This window comes from Euleptes europaea, chromosome 19, assembly GCF_029931775.1.
Source record: "Euleptes europaea isolate rEulEur1 chromosome 19, rEulEur1.hap1, whole genome shotgun sequence".
Classification (NCBI taxonomy): domain Eukaryota; kingdom Metazoa; phylum Chordata; class Lepidosauria; order Squamata; family Sphaerodactylidae; genus Euleptes; species Euleptes europaea.
In genome coordinates, this window is record NC_079330.1 from 27,731,307 (window position 1) to 27,749,458 (window position 18,152).

Below are 18,152 nucleotides of genomic sequence, written 5' to 3' on the forward strand. Positions count from 1 at the left end.
TGTAATGTTCTAAAAAATGCTGGCTAGAGAAATTAACATGGGGTGCCTCAGTTTCCTCCAAGGGAACCCTTTCTAGGGGGGGGGAAATGCTCTTTAGAAAAGGTACACCTAATAAATGAGTCATTTCAAGCCAAGAATATAGCTAGGCAGTACAATGTATTTTTAATCTTGAGATCAGGAGTGAGAACAGGACCTACAGGGACCTCTCATTCTATACCCTCCCCAACTGAATTGACCATACTTCTATACTGCCCATGTATGTATTAACTGCCATCAAATCGCTTCTGACTTATGGCGACCCTATGAATTAATGGCCTCCAAAATGTCCTATTCTTAACCGCCTTGCTCAGGTCTTACAGACTGAGGGCTGTGGTTTCCTCTATAGAATCAATCTATCTCATGTTAGGTCTTCCTCTTTTCCTGCTGCCTTCCACTTTTCCTAGCACTATTGTCTTTTCCAGGTACTCTTGTCCTCTCATGTGACCAAAGTACGACAGGCTCAGTTTAGTCATTTTAGCTTCTATTGACTGTTCAGGCTTGATTTGGTCTAGAACCCACTGATTTGTCTTTTTGGCAGTCCACAGTATCCATGATGTAGTGGTCTAGGATCTGGGAAACCCAGGTTCAAATCCCCCTTCACGCCATGGAAGTGTCAGCTAGGCTCTCTGTCGACCCCGGATACAAACAAGATGGTTTCCCCCACGGACAAAATGGAGTTTTTGTGCACTCCGCTTCCCCCCCTTTGCACCCGGTCTCCTGCCCGAGATGTGCCCCTCTATGGAGACCCACCCGAGTAATCGCTGATCTGATACCAGGTCCCGCAAAACAAAGCCGGGATCTCGGGAAGATCAGCCAGTTAATGCACACGTTTATTTCCTGTATGCGTGGTCTTAAGTCTTTACCGGTAGTTAACTTCTGTATTGTTTCTTTGTTTCTAAAACCTAATCAACCCCATTGTATTTCCCCTATATATGTACTGATATTTCCCCATGCCTGTATTCTAGCCTTAAGTTTCTATGAACTTGCTGAACTCGCTGACTTTCTGAATAAAACTTTTAACTCACTGCATCGTCTGGAGTGAAGTCCATTATACCAGGAACACAACGTGTTGCTGAAGCCTGACAGGAAGCTTGCTGGGTGACCCTTGGGCCAGTCACAGTTCTCTCAGAACTCTCTTAGCCCATGTAGGCAGTCAATGGCAAACCACTTCTGAACATCTCTTGCCTTGAAAACTCTACAGGGTCACCATAAATCAGCTATGAATTGATACCATGCGCGCGCACACACACACACAGTATCCATAAAACTCTCCCCCAACACCACATTTCAAACAAATCAGCTTTCTTTCTTGTCCAACTTTCACACCAATACACAGTAATGGGGAATACTATGGCATGAATTAACTTGATCTTGGTCTGCTTGGCATGCAGAAGGTCCCAGGTTCAATCTCCGGCATCTCCAGTTAAAGGGACTAGGCAGGTAGGTGATGGGAAAGACCTCAGCCTGAGACCCTGGAGAGCCACTGCCAGTCTGAGTAGACAATACTGACTTGGATGGACCGAGGAGGGTCTGATTCAGTATAAGGCAGCTTCATGTGTTCATGTGTTGCTAGCAACACATCCTTACACTTAAAAATCTTTTCTAGCTCCTTCATGACTGCCCCTCCCAGTCTCAGGAGTCGTTCCAAGTGTTCACTATTTTCGGCATATCTCAAATTGTTCATGTTCCTTCCCCCAACTTTCACTTCACCTTCATCTAAATCTAATCCAGCTGACTTTATGATATATTCTTTATATAGCTTGAAGAGATAGGGAGATAAAAATAATCCTTGTCTGACACCTTTGCCAGTTGTAAACCATTCTGTTTCTCCATATTCTGTTCTAACAGTAGCCTCTTACCTAGAGTACAGGTTGCACATCAAAACAATCAGACGTTGTGGCACACCCATTTCTTTTAAAACCAACCATAACTTTTCATGATCTACACAGTCTATGAAACACCAGCTGATATTCTTCTGAAATTCTCTTGTATGCATCAGTAACCAATGTAAATTTGCCTCTTCCTTTCTTGAATCCAGCTGGGTCATCTGGCATTTCTTGTTCCATGTATGGTAACAGTCTTTGCTGTAAGATTTTGAGTATCACCTCAAAAGAGGATGAAAAATTAACGTGGTTGTCCAATCATTGGTGCAGTCTTTGACGCCTCCTTGGTTTGATACTGGAATGTAGATTGAGCATTACCAGTATGTGGGCCATTGATTTGTTTTCCATATTTGTTGGCATATTCTTGTTAAGATTTTGATGGACTCTTTCTTGAAATAGCTCTATTAATATCCCATCAATTCCTAGTAAATCATTTCTCCCAACTGCTTTCCATGCAAGTTTCACTTCACTTTTTAAAACTCCTGCAGGTTCTTCTTCAAAAGTTTCTTCTTTGAAGGAACCTGTCATTCTTTTATCTCTTTTGTAGAGATCCTCTGTGTATTGTTCCCAACATTTCTTTATTTAGTTATTTAAGTATACTTATTTCACCATTCTATTTGTTTTCTTCTTCTCATTCTTGTTCAGATTCTCACAGAAAGAGGATGTTTCTCAATGTTCAGAAGTTTTAGTTAATCTTAGTGAAAGGAATCACCTGTCAATTGGGATGCTCTCCTAGCCTGCAAATTGAATGAACACCTATGGCAAGTCCAACGATCCAGTTCTAAGACAAAGAGATAATTCAGGTCACAATGATTAAGTATTTCTTTTCCTGATGTTTCTAGGATATACTGCCACTATGGAGGACCACTAGCAAAGTAATGTTCAACTATTGGAATACTTTTCATCCTCTTAAGGAACACAAACCCTAAATTTTTGATCATTTCAAAATCAGAAATTATAGGATATTTATCACTCTGGCTTCTAGTCTGGGTTTGGTACTAAAATTTATTTGGCAACCTTAGTTGACAACGAGGTCTGGGAGCTGGCTAGGAGAGGTATGTCGATTTTCCAGGTCTTTCAGCAGCTTGTGGTACTATCAAACAGACTACCTTTCTGAATCACCTTTATAAAACTGGGCTGAGAGATGCCATGTGGAAGTAATTCCAATCCTACTTGGAGGGTACAGCACCCCCCCCCCCGAAAAAGAAAAGATCCCCCAGCATTTGGTCTGGACGATTCTGCAAAGTTACTAGCTTTCACATGAAACCAGTGATGGCAATATTAGGGTATCTGAATTACACTGTCATCAGTTGGTGACCAGCTCTGTGCATTATTTTCATCAGGTCCTAAAGAAGCAGTAGGGAGGCAGCATGGTATAGCCCGATCTCGTCAAATCTCAGAAGCTAAGCAAGGTCAGTACTTGGATGAGAGACATCACTAAGGAAGACTCCACAGAGGATGGCTTTGGCAAACCACTTCTGCTTCTCACTTGTTTTGAAAGTACCTTGCTGGGGTCACCATAAGTCAATTGTAACTTGAGGGCATGTACGTAAGTAAGGAAGCAGTGGATTGTCTGAATGCCTGAAGGAAGCAATAGGGTGAATGAGAGTGGGAAAAACTGAAACTTAACTCAGATAAAACAGAAGCATTCTTGGTTGGGTGTTCTGCTGATCCAGGAGTCAACCACTTTTGCACAAGGCCATACTATTCCTGTTTACTCAGTTTTGTGGCTAGGTGGCTGCAGTATCTACAGCTCAGGTTATATCAACCCAAGCTGATATACCAGCTGTATCTCTTTCTAAAGAAGTCTGACGCATGTAGACCTTCAGATTAGACTACTATAATACACTCAATCACAGAAACTTCAGTTAATCTCAAATCCATCAGCACAGTTACTGGGTAGGGTTAACACTATGCACAATCTGCCTTGAGTCACTGTGAGAAAAGTGGACCATAAATAATGCAAATAAATAAAATCATACTACACCAATTCTGATCAAATTGCATTGGCTACCAACTGGTTTTCAATTACAACTTGGGACCAGGATGCCTCCAGTACGAATCTACCTGGTCACTGAGGTCATCTGGTGAAACACAATTTTGGATGCTACCACCACAGGTGGTAATGCATGACGGAGACTTTTCAGTGGTGGCACGAAGATTAGGGAATGTCCACCACTCTGAGATACAACTTGTATCTTTATTTTCAGTTTTTAGGAGGGCAGCAAAAATGTACCTCTATTATCAACCTTTTGTTTCTGGTTATGTTCGAAGTCTGGTTTGATTTTCTTCTGAAAGTTGACTTTTTTATATGCCTTGTGGATTTTAATTCTGCATTTTATTCAGTTTTATGTTTAGATAACATTTCTGTAAGGTACCAGAGGAGCCTTATGAACCAAAAATCAGCACAGCAGCATATTTATTAGTAGTAGCAGTAGCTTCAGCTTCTAAGCTCATTCTCCTAACTGGAGATGTGTACACCCATGCAAAAAATGGAAATGGGAGGGGGAGTACTGAAAAATCGCCTTTGAAATATTTCCTCTTTTCAAATGAGTAAAATGCTTTTAAAGACAAAGGTGGGTGGCATGTTGTAATCATATATAGCTCTTAAATCCAATACACATTTCTGAAGGATACCTAGAAGGATACCTGATCTTCATGAAGGGAGAATGCAGGGCTAGCTCCCCTTGCTTTTCAGCTTTTGCATACCTTTTGTTGTGCATTTGACCTGACTTGTGGTTGACCTTTTCATCTCTCCCTCAAACCACTATGATAGACATACCCACATATTGGGCAAAAAGTAGCTTATTTCCCTACCTTGCAAGAGGGAGAAAAAAGATCAGGAGGTGGGGCAGAAACTGCACCTAAACTTCAGAGGAAAACAGAAAGTTTCATTGAGAACTGAAGCTCTCTCTAACCAGATAGCAAAAATCAAGGTACATGTACTTTGAAAGCAAAGAGTTCATCAACTTGCAGTTTTCTTCCAAGTATTGGGTATATTTGCAATTTTGCTTGTATAAAATGAAGGCATTCATAACCTTTAAATTCCATAAATATGACAAATACTGCAATTTTATATGCTAAGTTATAAATGATCCATTTTATGTTGTTAAAGCAGTAGTACAGTCTAAGTTTGATAGGACAGTAAATATTGCATATGTTTCATTTTCCCCCAAAATTCTGACTTTTTCTGAAAAAAAGGGGGAAGAAAACATTTTCCCCCTGTGGCTTCAACATTTCCTGAAATGTTACATCTCTATTTCCAACCACACTCTCTTCGCTCTTTCAGCAAAAAGAAGCAAGTAGAAGTGTCAGCCAGTCTGACATTAGCTCTGATAATGGGCTTATGGGTATTTTTATAATACAGAATGCATTCTTCAAGAAAACCATTAACACAATTGTGATGCGCACGCAGACTCTGTAATCAATTGCTTTATAACTCTCCACCTCACATTTTCGTCTTTCTATAGTAAAGACTCTCAATTATTCTTTTCACCAGCTTTTTTAGCTAGTTATTGACACATAAGAGAACCAGTCCTTTTGTTCACAAAAAAGTAGCTCTTTGAAGAGAGGTTCAATATTTAGTTAAAAAGAAAAGTAGAAGGCTGCACTGTTATGGCACAATATGATGTACAGCAGTATCTTTAGACTTCCTCACATGAGACTTCTGGTGGGCAGCTACATTTAAACTACATCTCTATTTGTACTTCTCTGATTGCAGTCAAATATCTGAAGATTATGAGGATGACCTCCTGAGAATGATCTAAGCATCAGCAACTGATCTTCACTTAAATGTGCTTTTATGATATACCTAAAATGATCTTCCACCCAAGGTACAATGAACTATGAAGACGCTGAATTGTGTCACCTACATATAAAACTGAGAAAAATCCCTGCAAGTATTCGTTTTACATGATGGAGGTGTCAAATGCACAAACATCAGAACTGCTGTTAAAAGGAAGTTTACCAAGCTATTTTAAAAGGCGGGGAAGAATTTTTTATGCATAATAGAAACCCTAACTAAATTCTATAGAACCCTGGTCAGCAAATAATTTTTGGAGGACCATTTAGATTAGTAAGTGGGATGACAGTCCCATGCCTCACTACCTAAAATGGCCTTGTGACAAGCCCCATATGCTACTCATTCACAACCTCTGGGTTGAACGACAGGGGACTGTATCAGACAGACAGCCACAAAGTGCTGATGCCTACCTTAAAGATTGCTATAAAAGTAATATAAGCAATGGAACAAAGCTTTATAACAGCTGCAGTTCAATGGGCATGTTCTAGTAAAAAGAGTTTGATGCCTATGCTTCTGGAAAAGAGGAAGCAATGGGTCCCTGAATCTCCTGAAAGGATCATAATGTGATGGCAGGGCATAGTTTATTTTAATATGAAATGAATCAACTGACCCTTGTCCTAAGCAACTGATGTCAAACATACGGCATGTGGGCCAGATCTGCCCCCCCCCAAGAGCTCTTATCTGGCCTGTGAGCCAGCCACACACACCCACACACTCTTGATATGGGCTGGTGGGGCATGGCCCAGCCCAGCTAAGTGACATTTATGTCATATCTGGCCCTCGCAACAAATGAGTTTGACACCCCTGTCCTAAGCCTTACAAATAAATGCTAAATATGTAAATCAAGCTGAAGGATATCACCTGCTTGACAACTTGGCTTACTTCAGGACCTGTCACCAGTTAAGATTAATGTAACAAGGCTAGATGGGTCATTGGTTTTGACCAAGAACCAGCTCATGTCTCACAGATATACAGTATAGAATAATTTTTGTATTTGGTAAAGCAACAGAAGCAACATCTCTCTTTGCTTTGCCATCACAGACTCAGCATGAGTAGGTGGGCAAGATCAACTGTCCGTACACATGCTTTCTCTCTTGTGGCCCCAACTTGTGGAATGGGCACCCTGAGGAGGTCAGGAAGGCTCCCACGCTTCTGTCAGATAGGGCTTCTGACAGCTCCGTTCCCAAACAAGATGGTTTCCCCGCGAACAAGATGGAGTTCTCCATGCACTCCTCCTCTCCCCCCCCCCGTTTTGCACACGAGCGCCGGCCAGGGATTTACAATTGTATTGGGACCCGCCCGTGTAAATCTCCGATCTGATATCGGGTCCCACGCACAAAGCCGAGAGCTCGGCCATCTCCTCCACTGATTGCTCATAATTGTTTCTGTTTCAGTTTTACTTAAGTCGTTACCGGCAGGAAACGACTACATAGTCTCTTTGTTCCTGTACCCTATTGTATCAGCCCTATATATGTATCCTCTCTCCCCCAGTAATTTATTCCAGCCTTGCTCGTCTCCTTACTGAAATCACTGACTTTCGGAATAAATCCTCGAATCGCTGCTCTGTCTGGATTTGAGTTCTATTGCCTGAAATGCCGTGCATTTGCTGAAGCCTGACAGCTTCATTCATTCCACAAACTATGTAAAATGGAGCTGTTCAGGAAAGCTTTCCTATAAAGTAATAGGGCTATACTATAACAGCACAGTTCAGGAAGGAGTTTATAAAGGGAAAGGAATTGCTTTTTACTGAACCAAACCATTGCTCCATCAAAGTCAGTACTGTCTACTCAGACTGGCAGTGGCTCTTCAGAATCTCAGGTAGTCTTTTACATCACAAACTTTCTAAACCTGGAGATACTATGGCTTGAATCTAGGACTTTCTACATGATGAACAGATGCTCTGCTACTGAGCTACTGCCCCGCCCTGATGTCTGCAACAACAGCCCATACAAAGAGACAAGTTATTTTATTAACTCCAGCAGCAACTTCCATTCAAGGGAATGGAGTTTACTGGTCATGTTAACAAATGGTCTAGGGTGCTGGAGAAAAGAAAATGTGATTTAAAAAAAAGAGGTAGTGTTACTGGTCTGTTCTATTGTTCTATCCTTTTTGCATTTCCTAAAAAACTAATAGAAAAAATATTCTTATTCATTGCAGTGAGAAAGCTGTTGGCTTATACCCTTTGTTTTCCTTTCAAAGTGAAGCATGATGACTTGCATGAAAGTGAGCTCGGCATTTAAGGTAACAAAGATGTGCGACTGTTACAACAGCACTGGCCATGCATCAGGGGCTAGTTTTGACAGCTTGAAGCATACTCCACCAGTCTGGGAAAGCAACTGTCTGCTCACAAAGATGTTTTTGAAAAGTAGTTCTCACATCTGATCTGTCATGAGATTTATGCGTTTCAGAACTTGGAGCTGTCCAAGTGAGATTATGACTTCTCCCATCAAACCTAACTGAAGATACATAAATGGATTTCCTGCATGTCCATAGGTTCACATTAGCTTCACTTTGGGGAACCAACTTCCTAATACAGATGAGCTCGCTTAAATAAATGAGGAAGCCATTCTGAACAAGTAAATAGTTATTTAATAAAACTTCTATACTGCTTCACACTAAGGCTTTAAGCAGTTTGAACAATAAAATCAACACAGGTATTTCACTTATGCTCTGCATTTCTTCCCAATGGGGACCCAGAAGTGGCTTACATCATTCTCCTCTCCATTTTATCCTCACAACATTCCTGCAAAGCAGGTTAGGCTGACAGTGTGTGACTGGCAAAAGCTCACCCAGCAACCTTTCATGGCAGAGTGTGGATTCAAACCTGGGTCTCCCAGAACACAGTCCAACACTCTAACCCCTGCACCATATGTGATGGATCAGAGTGACTATTGTAGGTCAACTGTCACCAGTCAACACTATGACAGTTTATAGATTATGGATAATTCACAGTGGGTAGCCGTGTTAGTCTGTTCGCAGTAGTCAAAAAGGGCAAGAGTCCAGTAGCACCTTAAAGACTAACAAAAATATTTTCTGGTAGGGTATGAGCTTTCGTGAGCCGAAAGCTCATACCCTACCAGAAAATATTTTTGTTAGTCTTTAAGGTGCTACTGGACTCTTGCCCTTTTTGACTATAGATTATGGAGTTCAGCTCATTACCAATTTTTTTTTAGGACAGAAGCGCTCTAGAAATTAAAATGAACATCAACAATGTAGGGCAGGGGTGTGGAACATCAGGCTCGGGAACATTTAAGGCCCACGAAATCATTTGGTCTGGCCCTTCATGGGTCTTGGCAGATCTCTAGGTCAGAAGGAGCTAAGACTGGCGATCCGCCCCCTCCCGCGGACAGGAATAGCCTCTATCCAAGGCAGATGTGAGTTTGTTTTGCAGAGAAAAGGAATCTTCCCCCCCTTGCAGAAGAGTCGTTAGCTATGGAGCTGCTAGGACCGCCCAAGAAACTGCATTAACCCTTTCCCACCCAGGCTGTGGAGAAACTTATTCCCTCTGTACTACAAGAGGGCTGGGGGCGGAAGTGGCAACAATGGAGGGGTTAAAGGAGGCAAGGCCAGAATGTGCGGGGGGCAGGCGAGTTCTTAGCCAGTGTGTCCGCATTTCATCCCTGCAGGCAGAGGTACCAGGAGCTGACTGTAGAATCCGGCCCTGACCATGCGGAGCAGGAGCAACTCCAGCGTGCAGCTGGACAGCTACACCTGGCTGGTGCAACAGACCATCCTGTGCCACCAGGTGGGCAAGTGCACCACTGGTTGGATGCCTGCTTGCTTGCCCACACGTGGGGGGGTGTCAGGCTTCAGCAAATGCACGGCTTTTCAGGCAATAGAACTCAAATCCAGGCAGAGCAGTGATTCAAAGATTTATTCCGAAAGTCAATGATTTCAGCAAGGAGACAAACAAGGCTGGAATACATGGCAGGGGGAGAGTGGGTACATTTATAGGACTGATACAATAGGGTTACAGGAACAAAGAGACAATGTAGTCGTTTCCTGCCAGTAACGACTTAAGTAAAACTGAAACAGAAACAATTATGAGCAATCAGTGGAGGAGATGGCCGAGCTCTCGGCTTTGTGAGCGGGACCCGATATCAGATCGAAGATTTACGCGGGCGGGTCCCAATACAATTGTAAATCTCTGGCTGGAGTTAGTGTGCAAAAAGGGGGGGGGGAAGGAGTGCAAGGAGAACTCCATTTTGTTTGCGGGGAAACCATCTTGTTTGAGGACGGAGCTGTCAGAAGCCCTATCTGACGGGGTCATCTGGGGCAGCTGCCTGCTTGGGGCTTGCTCGGCTAATTTTTAAGTTGATAATTTTGTATGGCCCGCAAATAATGTTATAAATATTCAAATGGCCCTTGGCGGAAAAAAGGTTCCCCACCCCGATGTAGGGGCAAAAAATGTAACAAACTTTCTGATCCTATCTTTTTCTATGAAAGCTTTCCACCCCACATATGTAAATATAGTCCATCCATAGTTGGTGGGGCTGCAGTTCTGCAAATCAACCATGTTACAAAGGTTAAGTGTACAATATGAAACACTGACAAGCCCCAGTGCTCAGTTCAGTTGCTCATGGAGTAAATGAAAAATGAGGTATGAACACAACCTTAACACTCTGGCCTCAAATGGATGAAGACATAAGCATGTGACATACAAATATGAAATTTGAACAGTTATAAAAATAGTTACATAACAGTTTGTATAAACAGAACTGAAAATAAGCAATGTAGTTATCCCTTAAATACAAAAAATATATATCTCTGTCATATACTCCTCAAACCAAAATAGAACAAAAAGTCCTGGGAGGGAAGAGGAATTAAAGTTTTTCTTTAACTAAGCAAAGCATTTGTGAGACTGCTAAACAATTAAGGTCGAAATTTTTATGTCAGTATTTTCTATTTGAACTTCTAGAATGGCAAAATGTTTAAGTAGAAAGCCTTCAGGGAAACATTTTAAGAAAAATCAGATTTTAAAAAAATTACTTGGCTAGATCTGGAAGCTATTCTACCAGTAGCACATCTAAGCTGCACTAGGGATTGGATCCAAAGAACCCCATGGAATGAAAATCACTAGAAACAGTATTCCACAAACAAGTCAGCAAGTAAGAGTCTGTGAAATACGATATATAACTTGTATAGCAGTCCTTATGCTTCTGCATAAGGTTTGTATGCAACCCTCTCTAGCATGAGGCATCCGTCAACAGAAAGAACACAGAAGGGCACCTCTGGCCTAACAAGTTCAACTGATTCTTGAGCCAAGCTTGCTTCAGTTCAACCAGCATCACCAAACCAATTTAGCAACGCTAGCTGGAATCTATAAATCAAATCAATTGTATACATATTCCAAACTGAGGGGCAAAGACACATCTTGAAAGTATTTCCCAGTTTAGTGGTTAGTTCCCTGCAGCTATGTTTTTCATTGAGTATAAATATAAACAGAGTTAACACACAATCTAGTTAACTTGCTCGACGGCAGGATTAATTATTGAAGCCCCCAAGGGCAGCTCTCCTCCTTATATGCCTAATATACAAGAATAGTATTTGCTTCTCTACAAAGTACCCTATTAAAACAGTTTAGTACAGTGCATGAAATGAATAGACCAATGCCAAAATAATTTACTAAGACGACATCCTTAATTGTATAAAGTATGCAGGTTGACTGCATTCATCAGACCAAGCTGATCTTCAAAGAGAAAGCTGCAACAGAACTAGAGCTGATGTTCAAATGAGCAACATTTAACTGACAGGCCCAGGATCTGTCTCATAAAAGCTGTTTATCGCATTGACTCCTTTTAGAAAAAGGACCAAGAGGTCAAAGAATAAGTGGAGAATTTTGGAAATGTGTTTGAATCACTGGGGGAACTGCCATATCTCCAAGCACACTCATTTTGTAAATGAGGCATATCATTTTTCTTCAAAAGCATTATCCTATATACTCAGTGACTGGATCTCAGTGATGAAATTTCATTACAAGTTCCAGGTATCTGGTTGATCTTTGGAAGCAGGGCAAAACTGTATGTTACTTCAGCTCAGTACTTGCTTTCATAGTTCCACTGCTTTTGTTGACAGTCATGTCTAGAATGTAGTTTTGGGAAATGTTCCAAAGATGAACAAAGGGTTGCGGCTACCTATGATAAATATACTACTAAGGTTGACATATTCTTCCATGCAATTCTCTTGCAAGTGGCCTAGAAAGTGAGTCATGATGGCTGTTCCATGCTGCTTTAGTTCAGTTTTAATGCTGTTGTTGGTTTTCTGCTTAATATTATGGTGTTTTGAATTTGTTTTTTTATCACCTTTTACTAATTTTGCGGGTTTTTGTGAGGTGTCTTAATGCTGCCCTTTTATACGTTACACTGTAATATTGTGTCATTTTTGGTATTTGTACAACTTTGGTCTAAATGGAAAAGAAAGTAGAAACAGCTCACAGGAAAGGAAACAGCATACACAGTGTAAGAAAAGTCTTGATTCTGAAACAAAACATTTCTATCCAAGGTGAAAACTAAAAGGAAAAGAAAGGCCAGTGGAGAAAAGAAAGAAGAAAATCCCACAGCAGATTCAGCAAATGAAAAGCAAGCAAAGGAGTAATAAAATGCCACCATGCTCCTCTGATGCTCAGTTTGCCTTCCTGAGGTGTATCACAATGCCTTGTAAGACACAGGTAAGGTTGTAAGGTTCAGTTTATTGCATATGGCCAAAGGTCAATACAAGAGTTAAACACAAAAAATATATAAATCATTGATAAAAGTTACATTTCTCATTCTGAAGGCCACAAAGGTATTTGAATATGTTAAAGCCAACCCCCACAAGATAGACAGCTCTGAGTGCATTGTTTTGCATTCATTAGCTATTAATCCAGTTTTTTCAAACACCAACAAATTATAACTACACAGAGGGAAAGTTTTGAGGATTGTGGCCTGACTACACAATACATTGTACTCGTATGCCCCTCCTTCAACCTCACCCCAGATTGTGTTCTTGGCATTTCATGCTTGGAACTGAATTCCAAGGTGCATGGTGGCCCAATTGGGTCTGGGACAGAAAGGAACTTGCATGTAGCGCTCCTCAATACATATCAGTTTCCCCAAAGGAGCAAACTACAGCCATATCAGATTGGTAAACCATCACAGTAGGTCGCTTAAGCCTCTTCCTCCCCACGTGTTCTGAATCAGCCCCCATGCATCTGCAAATCCTCAATGCACATCTATTTGTCAGGACACTGGAATAGTGTATTGAGCAGTCAGGTCCCAAAGCTTGCAACAACATGTTACACACTTATTCCCAGTAGAAAGAACCATTTACATATGGATTTCAGTAACTTGAAATAGATATTTTAGCCATGTTCTCATATACAATTATATTCCTGCTGTGTTGAGAAAAAGCCATTTTTATAATGTATTTTAGGAAGGGAGGTAGGAGCATGCATGAATGAGAATATAAGTTCCCATCTTATTGCCCATCAATGCAAAGATGACAACAGAAATTGTATCACTGCAGAATCTGTTTTATCTCTCTGGTAATGGAGTAACACCTTTTTCTACAATTATCAGCTCAGTGACAAAAAGCTCCCTGGCCTGCTGTGCATATTTTCACAGGTTCATTTCTCTCCTCCAGCACTATCAGTTTTAAAAGGTTTCTTTTGAAGAAAACAGCACTAACAACAATTTTTACTTCCAGCCTACCAAGCTAAAGCTGAACAAAGCATGGGGAACTGATCTTAAGATTTCAGTCCACAGACTCTTCACATTGGAAATAAGACCCCATCTGATTCCTCTTTGTGGTCCAAATCTTTCATAAAGCATAGACCTAGAAATCAATCCCATATAGCTCAGTACAAGCAGCATTCCTAGGTCTGTTACAAGTCTGAACCTTTCCCCCCAGGAGATATAGCGTTCAAACACTGTGCGCTTTCCCTCTCACTCCCTTTTGCAAGCACCTGGTCATTACTGACCCACGGGATGATGTCACATCACAACGTTTACTAGGCATACTTTGTTTACGGGGTGGTTTGCCATGGCCTTCCCCAGCCACCTACACTTTACCCCCAGCAAACTGGGTACCCTTTTGCATGACCTCTTAATGAACAGCTGTATAATATTCACTCCTATTTTGGCTGCATATATATGAAGCATATTTCCCCACATACACACACCACCACACAAAATGCTGTGCAGCCCAAAAATAATGTTTAACCCCAGTCTATCCATACTTCCTTTAAGAAGGAAAGCAGCATTATTTTTCAGATCACTGTACCAACCCAACTATATTTCAGGGAAGAGAAGCCCATTCCAAGTTTCCACCCTCAGCTCTCTCAACTGCCAGGCAACAGAAACCACCACCATTCAAATAAGGCTCCCTGCCCTCACCACTGCACAGCTCCTCCCTAACAGTCTCCCCACCTTCTGTGAAATCTGTGTATCATACACTTCCTCCATATTCCATCAGTCTCACCATGGAGCCTATAATCTCACTGCATGCTTTGCTGACCCTGTCTTTGCTGATGCCTGTCTTCTACAGCCAGTCTCCTATTGGCCTAGTAAAGACCTCTCAGCCACACAAACCAAGCCCACATTCTCTATTCCCCATTCCCTGTGGCCACATGTTCCACTGCACCAAAACTAATCTCCCTTCCCAGTTTCTGAAACCAACTTCCTTCTAATACACAAACCTCCTTGAGTCTTTCAGCTCAGGCAGCCATTTCTCCCCAGAGACATCTCTGTCCTTCCACCATCTTTCAAGGAAGGGTTCACTAACAATGTTTGGCTAGCACCTGAGAGCTCAATCCTGGCATCTTTTTTCAGCTCCTATCCATGGAACAGACGGAACATTTAAGAGTATACCCAGAGTGTTCTTCTTTCACCACTGACTATATTTTTCCTTTTTTTTACCCTTATTCCAAGTACCCATTTTAGTTATTTGATCATTGCTTTAACAATGTGGCAACACAATGGATTATAATAATTTCAAATGAAAACCAGAAAAAAGGAATTAGTTGGCAGGGCTTCCTTATTAATGCGCAACACTTCCAAGCAGGATTGGGAACCAGTATCACTTTGAAAAGAAACCAACCCACATTCCCTTTGTTACCCAAACCAATACCCCATTCCCTAGCTTCTGATGCCAGCCTTTAACATTTCAGGCTCCTTCAATTTGGCATATTCCAGACTTGCTAAAGGAGGAATAGGGAGATTTTCAAAATCCCAACTCCAGAACAGAATCCTGGCTCAAATTAAACTCAGCAGGGTCCATAACATTATTTCTGAAGTGGAAATTTGCTCAGGTTTGCCTGAGAATCACCATTTCACACAGAAACATTGCTCTTAATTGGGGAGGGAGTAGGCTGAGAGAAGTGATACCTTCTGTATGTGGACAGGGGCACTACTCCTTTATTATCCACCTGCATGTTCCAGGGCTGAGCTGGAAGGGTGGGAAGAGGCAGAAATACTGTCTTTAGAAGACAACATATTGGAACTAGTAGGCTGTCCTAACTCAGAGGTACTTCTCCATTGCACCCATCTGTATAGTCCAGGACTGAGGAGGTGAAGTGGGAGGAAGCACGTCTCTCTTTCGAAAAGAAAGGGGGAGGAAAGATAGAAGAACCCTTTGGCCATGCTCACAGTTGCCTTACCCTGTGCTATCAAGAATTAAGCTTAGAAAAGGAGGATGAGACTAAAGAGGTGTGTCCTTCTTTCAAAAACAAAGTTATACATGGAAAGGCAGGGAAAGGAAAAGGCATTCTCTATATATGCTTAGGGACACCTTCCCTTTATTATCTATCTGTACATTCCAGGGCTGCAAAAATAGAGGGTGCAGATTCTCTTTTGTAAAGCAAGTCCTAAAACTGGAGAGGAAGCAGTACACTATGTACATGCTCCAGAGCTCCTTTTCCTTTGCTATCCCATCTGTATATTCCAAGGCTGAGGTGGGAAAATCAAGAACCTTCTGCCCACTCTCAGGGGCATCTCCCCTTTGCCATCTATATATTCCCCATCTATATTTTCCACAATTGAGCTGGGGCAGGGGAAGGGGCGATTTTTCTTTTGGCAGCAAAATCATAGAGTTTGGGGGCAGTTGTAGGTTGCACACTCTGTCCATGCTCTGAGGCACAGGCACACTCCCTTTGCTATCCATCTGCATAGTCCAGGAATGAGCTGGAAAAGCATGCGTGGAGGGGAATTGAGGACGCACATTTCTCTTTTGGAAGCAGAATTCTATAGGTGGAGGGAGGATGCACACCCAGTCCATGTTCTGAGGCATGTCCCCATCTGCATATTCAAGGACGGAACTGAGAAAGCATGCATGTGGAAGTGGGGGCTGAGGAGACACATTTCTCCTTTGGAAGCAGATTCCTGGGAGGGAGCCTGCGCACTGTCCATGCTCTGAGACACGTTCCCATCTGCATATTTGAGAACGGAGCTGGAAAGCATGCATGGGGCGGGAACTGAAGAGACACATTTCTCCTTTGAAGCAGAAACTTGGAGCTGGGGGAAAGGAGCGTGCACACTCTGTCCATGCTCTGAGGCACGTCCCCATCTGCCTATTCCAGAACAAAGCTGGGAAAGCATGCACGGGGGGGGGGGGGCTGAAGAGACACATTTCTCCTTTGGAAGCACAATCCTGGAGCTGGGGGGGGGGAGAGGATGCACACTCTGTCCATGCTCTGAGGCGCGTCCCCATCTGCCTATTCCAGAACAAAGCTAGGAAAGCATGCACGGGGGGGGGGGGCTGAAGAGACACATTTCTCCTTTGGAAGCACAATCCTGGAGCTGGGGGGGGAGAGGATGCACACTCTGTCCATGCTCTGAGGCGCGTCGCCATCTGCCTATTCCAGGACAAAGCTCGGAAAGCATGCACGGGGGGGGGGGCTGAAGAGACACATTTCTCCTTTGGAAGCACAATCCTGGAGCTGGGGGGGGGAGAGGATGCACACTCTGTCCATGCTCTGAGGCGCGTCCCCATCTGCCTATTCCAGAACAAAGCTAGGAAAGCATGCACGGGGGGGGGGGGCTGAAGAGACACATTTCTCCTTTGGAAGCACAATCCTGGAGCTGGGGGGGGGGAGAGGATGCACACTCTGTCCATGCTCTGAGGCGCGTCCCTATCTGCATACGCACGTGGGGGGGGGGACTGAGGAGGGAGGGAGGGAGGGGGGGAAAGGGTTCGGGGCCCGAGCGCTGCCTGCCCGCTTCCACCCCGCCCTTCCCAGCCTGGCTACTCACTACTTGTAGAGCTGCTGGAGGCAGAGGTCCAGGCACTCGCCCTCCACCTCCTCCTCCGTGATGTGTTCCGACAGCGGCCGGGGCAGCGAGGGCAGAGGCGGCGGGGAGGCCGCCCGGTGGAGAGGCGGCGGCGGCGGCGAGGGCTGAGGGGGCGGCCCCGGCGGCGCCTGCTCCGGCAGGGCTTCCTCGGCGGCGGCGGCGGCGGCGCTCGCTTCGTCTCCCGCCTCCTCCTCCTCAGGGGCGGCGGCGGCGGCATCTTCTTCGCCTCCAGCTCCTTCCTCCACCGCTTCCACCTCCTCCTCCTCCTCAGGCGGCGGCGGCGGCTGCTCCTCGGCCGGCGACGTCTCCGCTTCTTCTTCCTCTTCCCTCACAATCTCCGCCGCCTCCTCTTCCTCAGCGGCGGCCGCTTCCCCCGCGCGCCCGGCTTCGCCTTCTGCCCCGCCGCCGGCTGAGGACGGCGAGGCGGCGTCCGAGGAGGGAGGCGGCGGCTCCGCTCCGAAAGGTCCTCGGAACTCGACCAAGAAGAGCTCCAGGAAGCGGCAGTAGCCGCGCTCCTCCGCGTTGGGGCCGCCCGCGGCCATCGCTTCGCACTCCCGGCGGCGGAGAGAGGGGGAGAGAGAGAGAGCAACGGCCGTCTCCCCTCAGCTCCCGCCCTCTCGCCTCACAGCCTCCCTCACTCCCACTTGCCGCTGCCCGGCGCGCTCCCGCCTATCCGTGACGTGCGCGCTCACGAGCCGACGGCCAACCCATAGGGGAGCAGGGGGGAGGGGGGGACGGACTGAGGGGCGCGCGCGGGTCGAGAGCGCGAAGAGGCGGGAGGGGGTTGTTCCGCCGGCCGGTGCCGCGCGCGCCCGCGAAGGGCGGGAATCTGCCCTCTGAGGGAGAGAAAGGGGAGCGGCCCGGCGTGAGGGGACCGCGGTAAAAACCAAACTTAATTTTCCACAAATACTACTTTATTCGTTTTGAAATAGAGGGCGCCTCCAAACCCACGGGCCAGTCTATGACGGGAGGGGGCGTACCATGAACAATAACATAAAAGTTTCTTTTTTTTTTAATTTGACAGTACGAAAACCTGTGAGACCAATGATTTAAAACGCGCGCGCGCACGATTGATAGCCCTGTCAAAGTAAAATTGGGAACTATTAAGGGATGTGACTTGATCTCATTCAAATTGTCCGAGGCAATTAAGTTATCAAAGTTAAA

General features: G+C 44.2%; 1 protein-coding gene across 1 annotated transcript in view; it reads right to left on the reverse strand.

Annotated features, from left to right (window-relative positions):
* The window catches only part of PPM1E (protein phosphatase, Mg2+/Mn2+ dependent 1E), a 137,013-nt gene extending 119,467 nt beyond the window's left edge, over positions 1 to 17,546 (reverse strand). The window contains exon 1 of the mRNA XM_056865496.1: positions 16,950 to 17,546. Within this exon, the coding sequence (XP_056721474.1) occupies positions 16,950 to 17,530 (581 nt within the window). The 5' untranslated portion in view covers positions 17,531 to 17,546. The remainder of the gene's footprint in view (positions 1 to 16,949) is intronic.
* Positions 17,547 to 18,152: the final 606 nt, after the last annotated feature.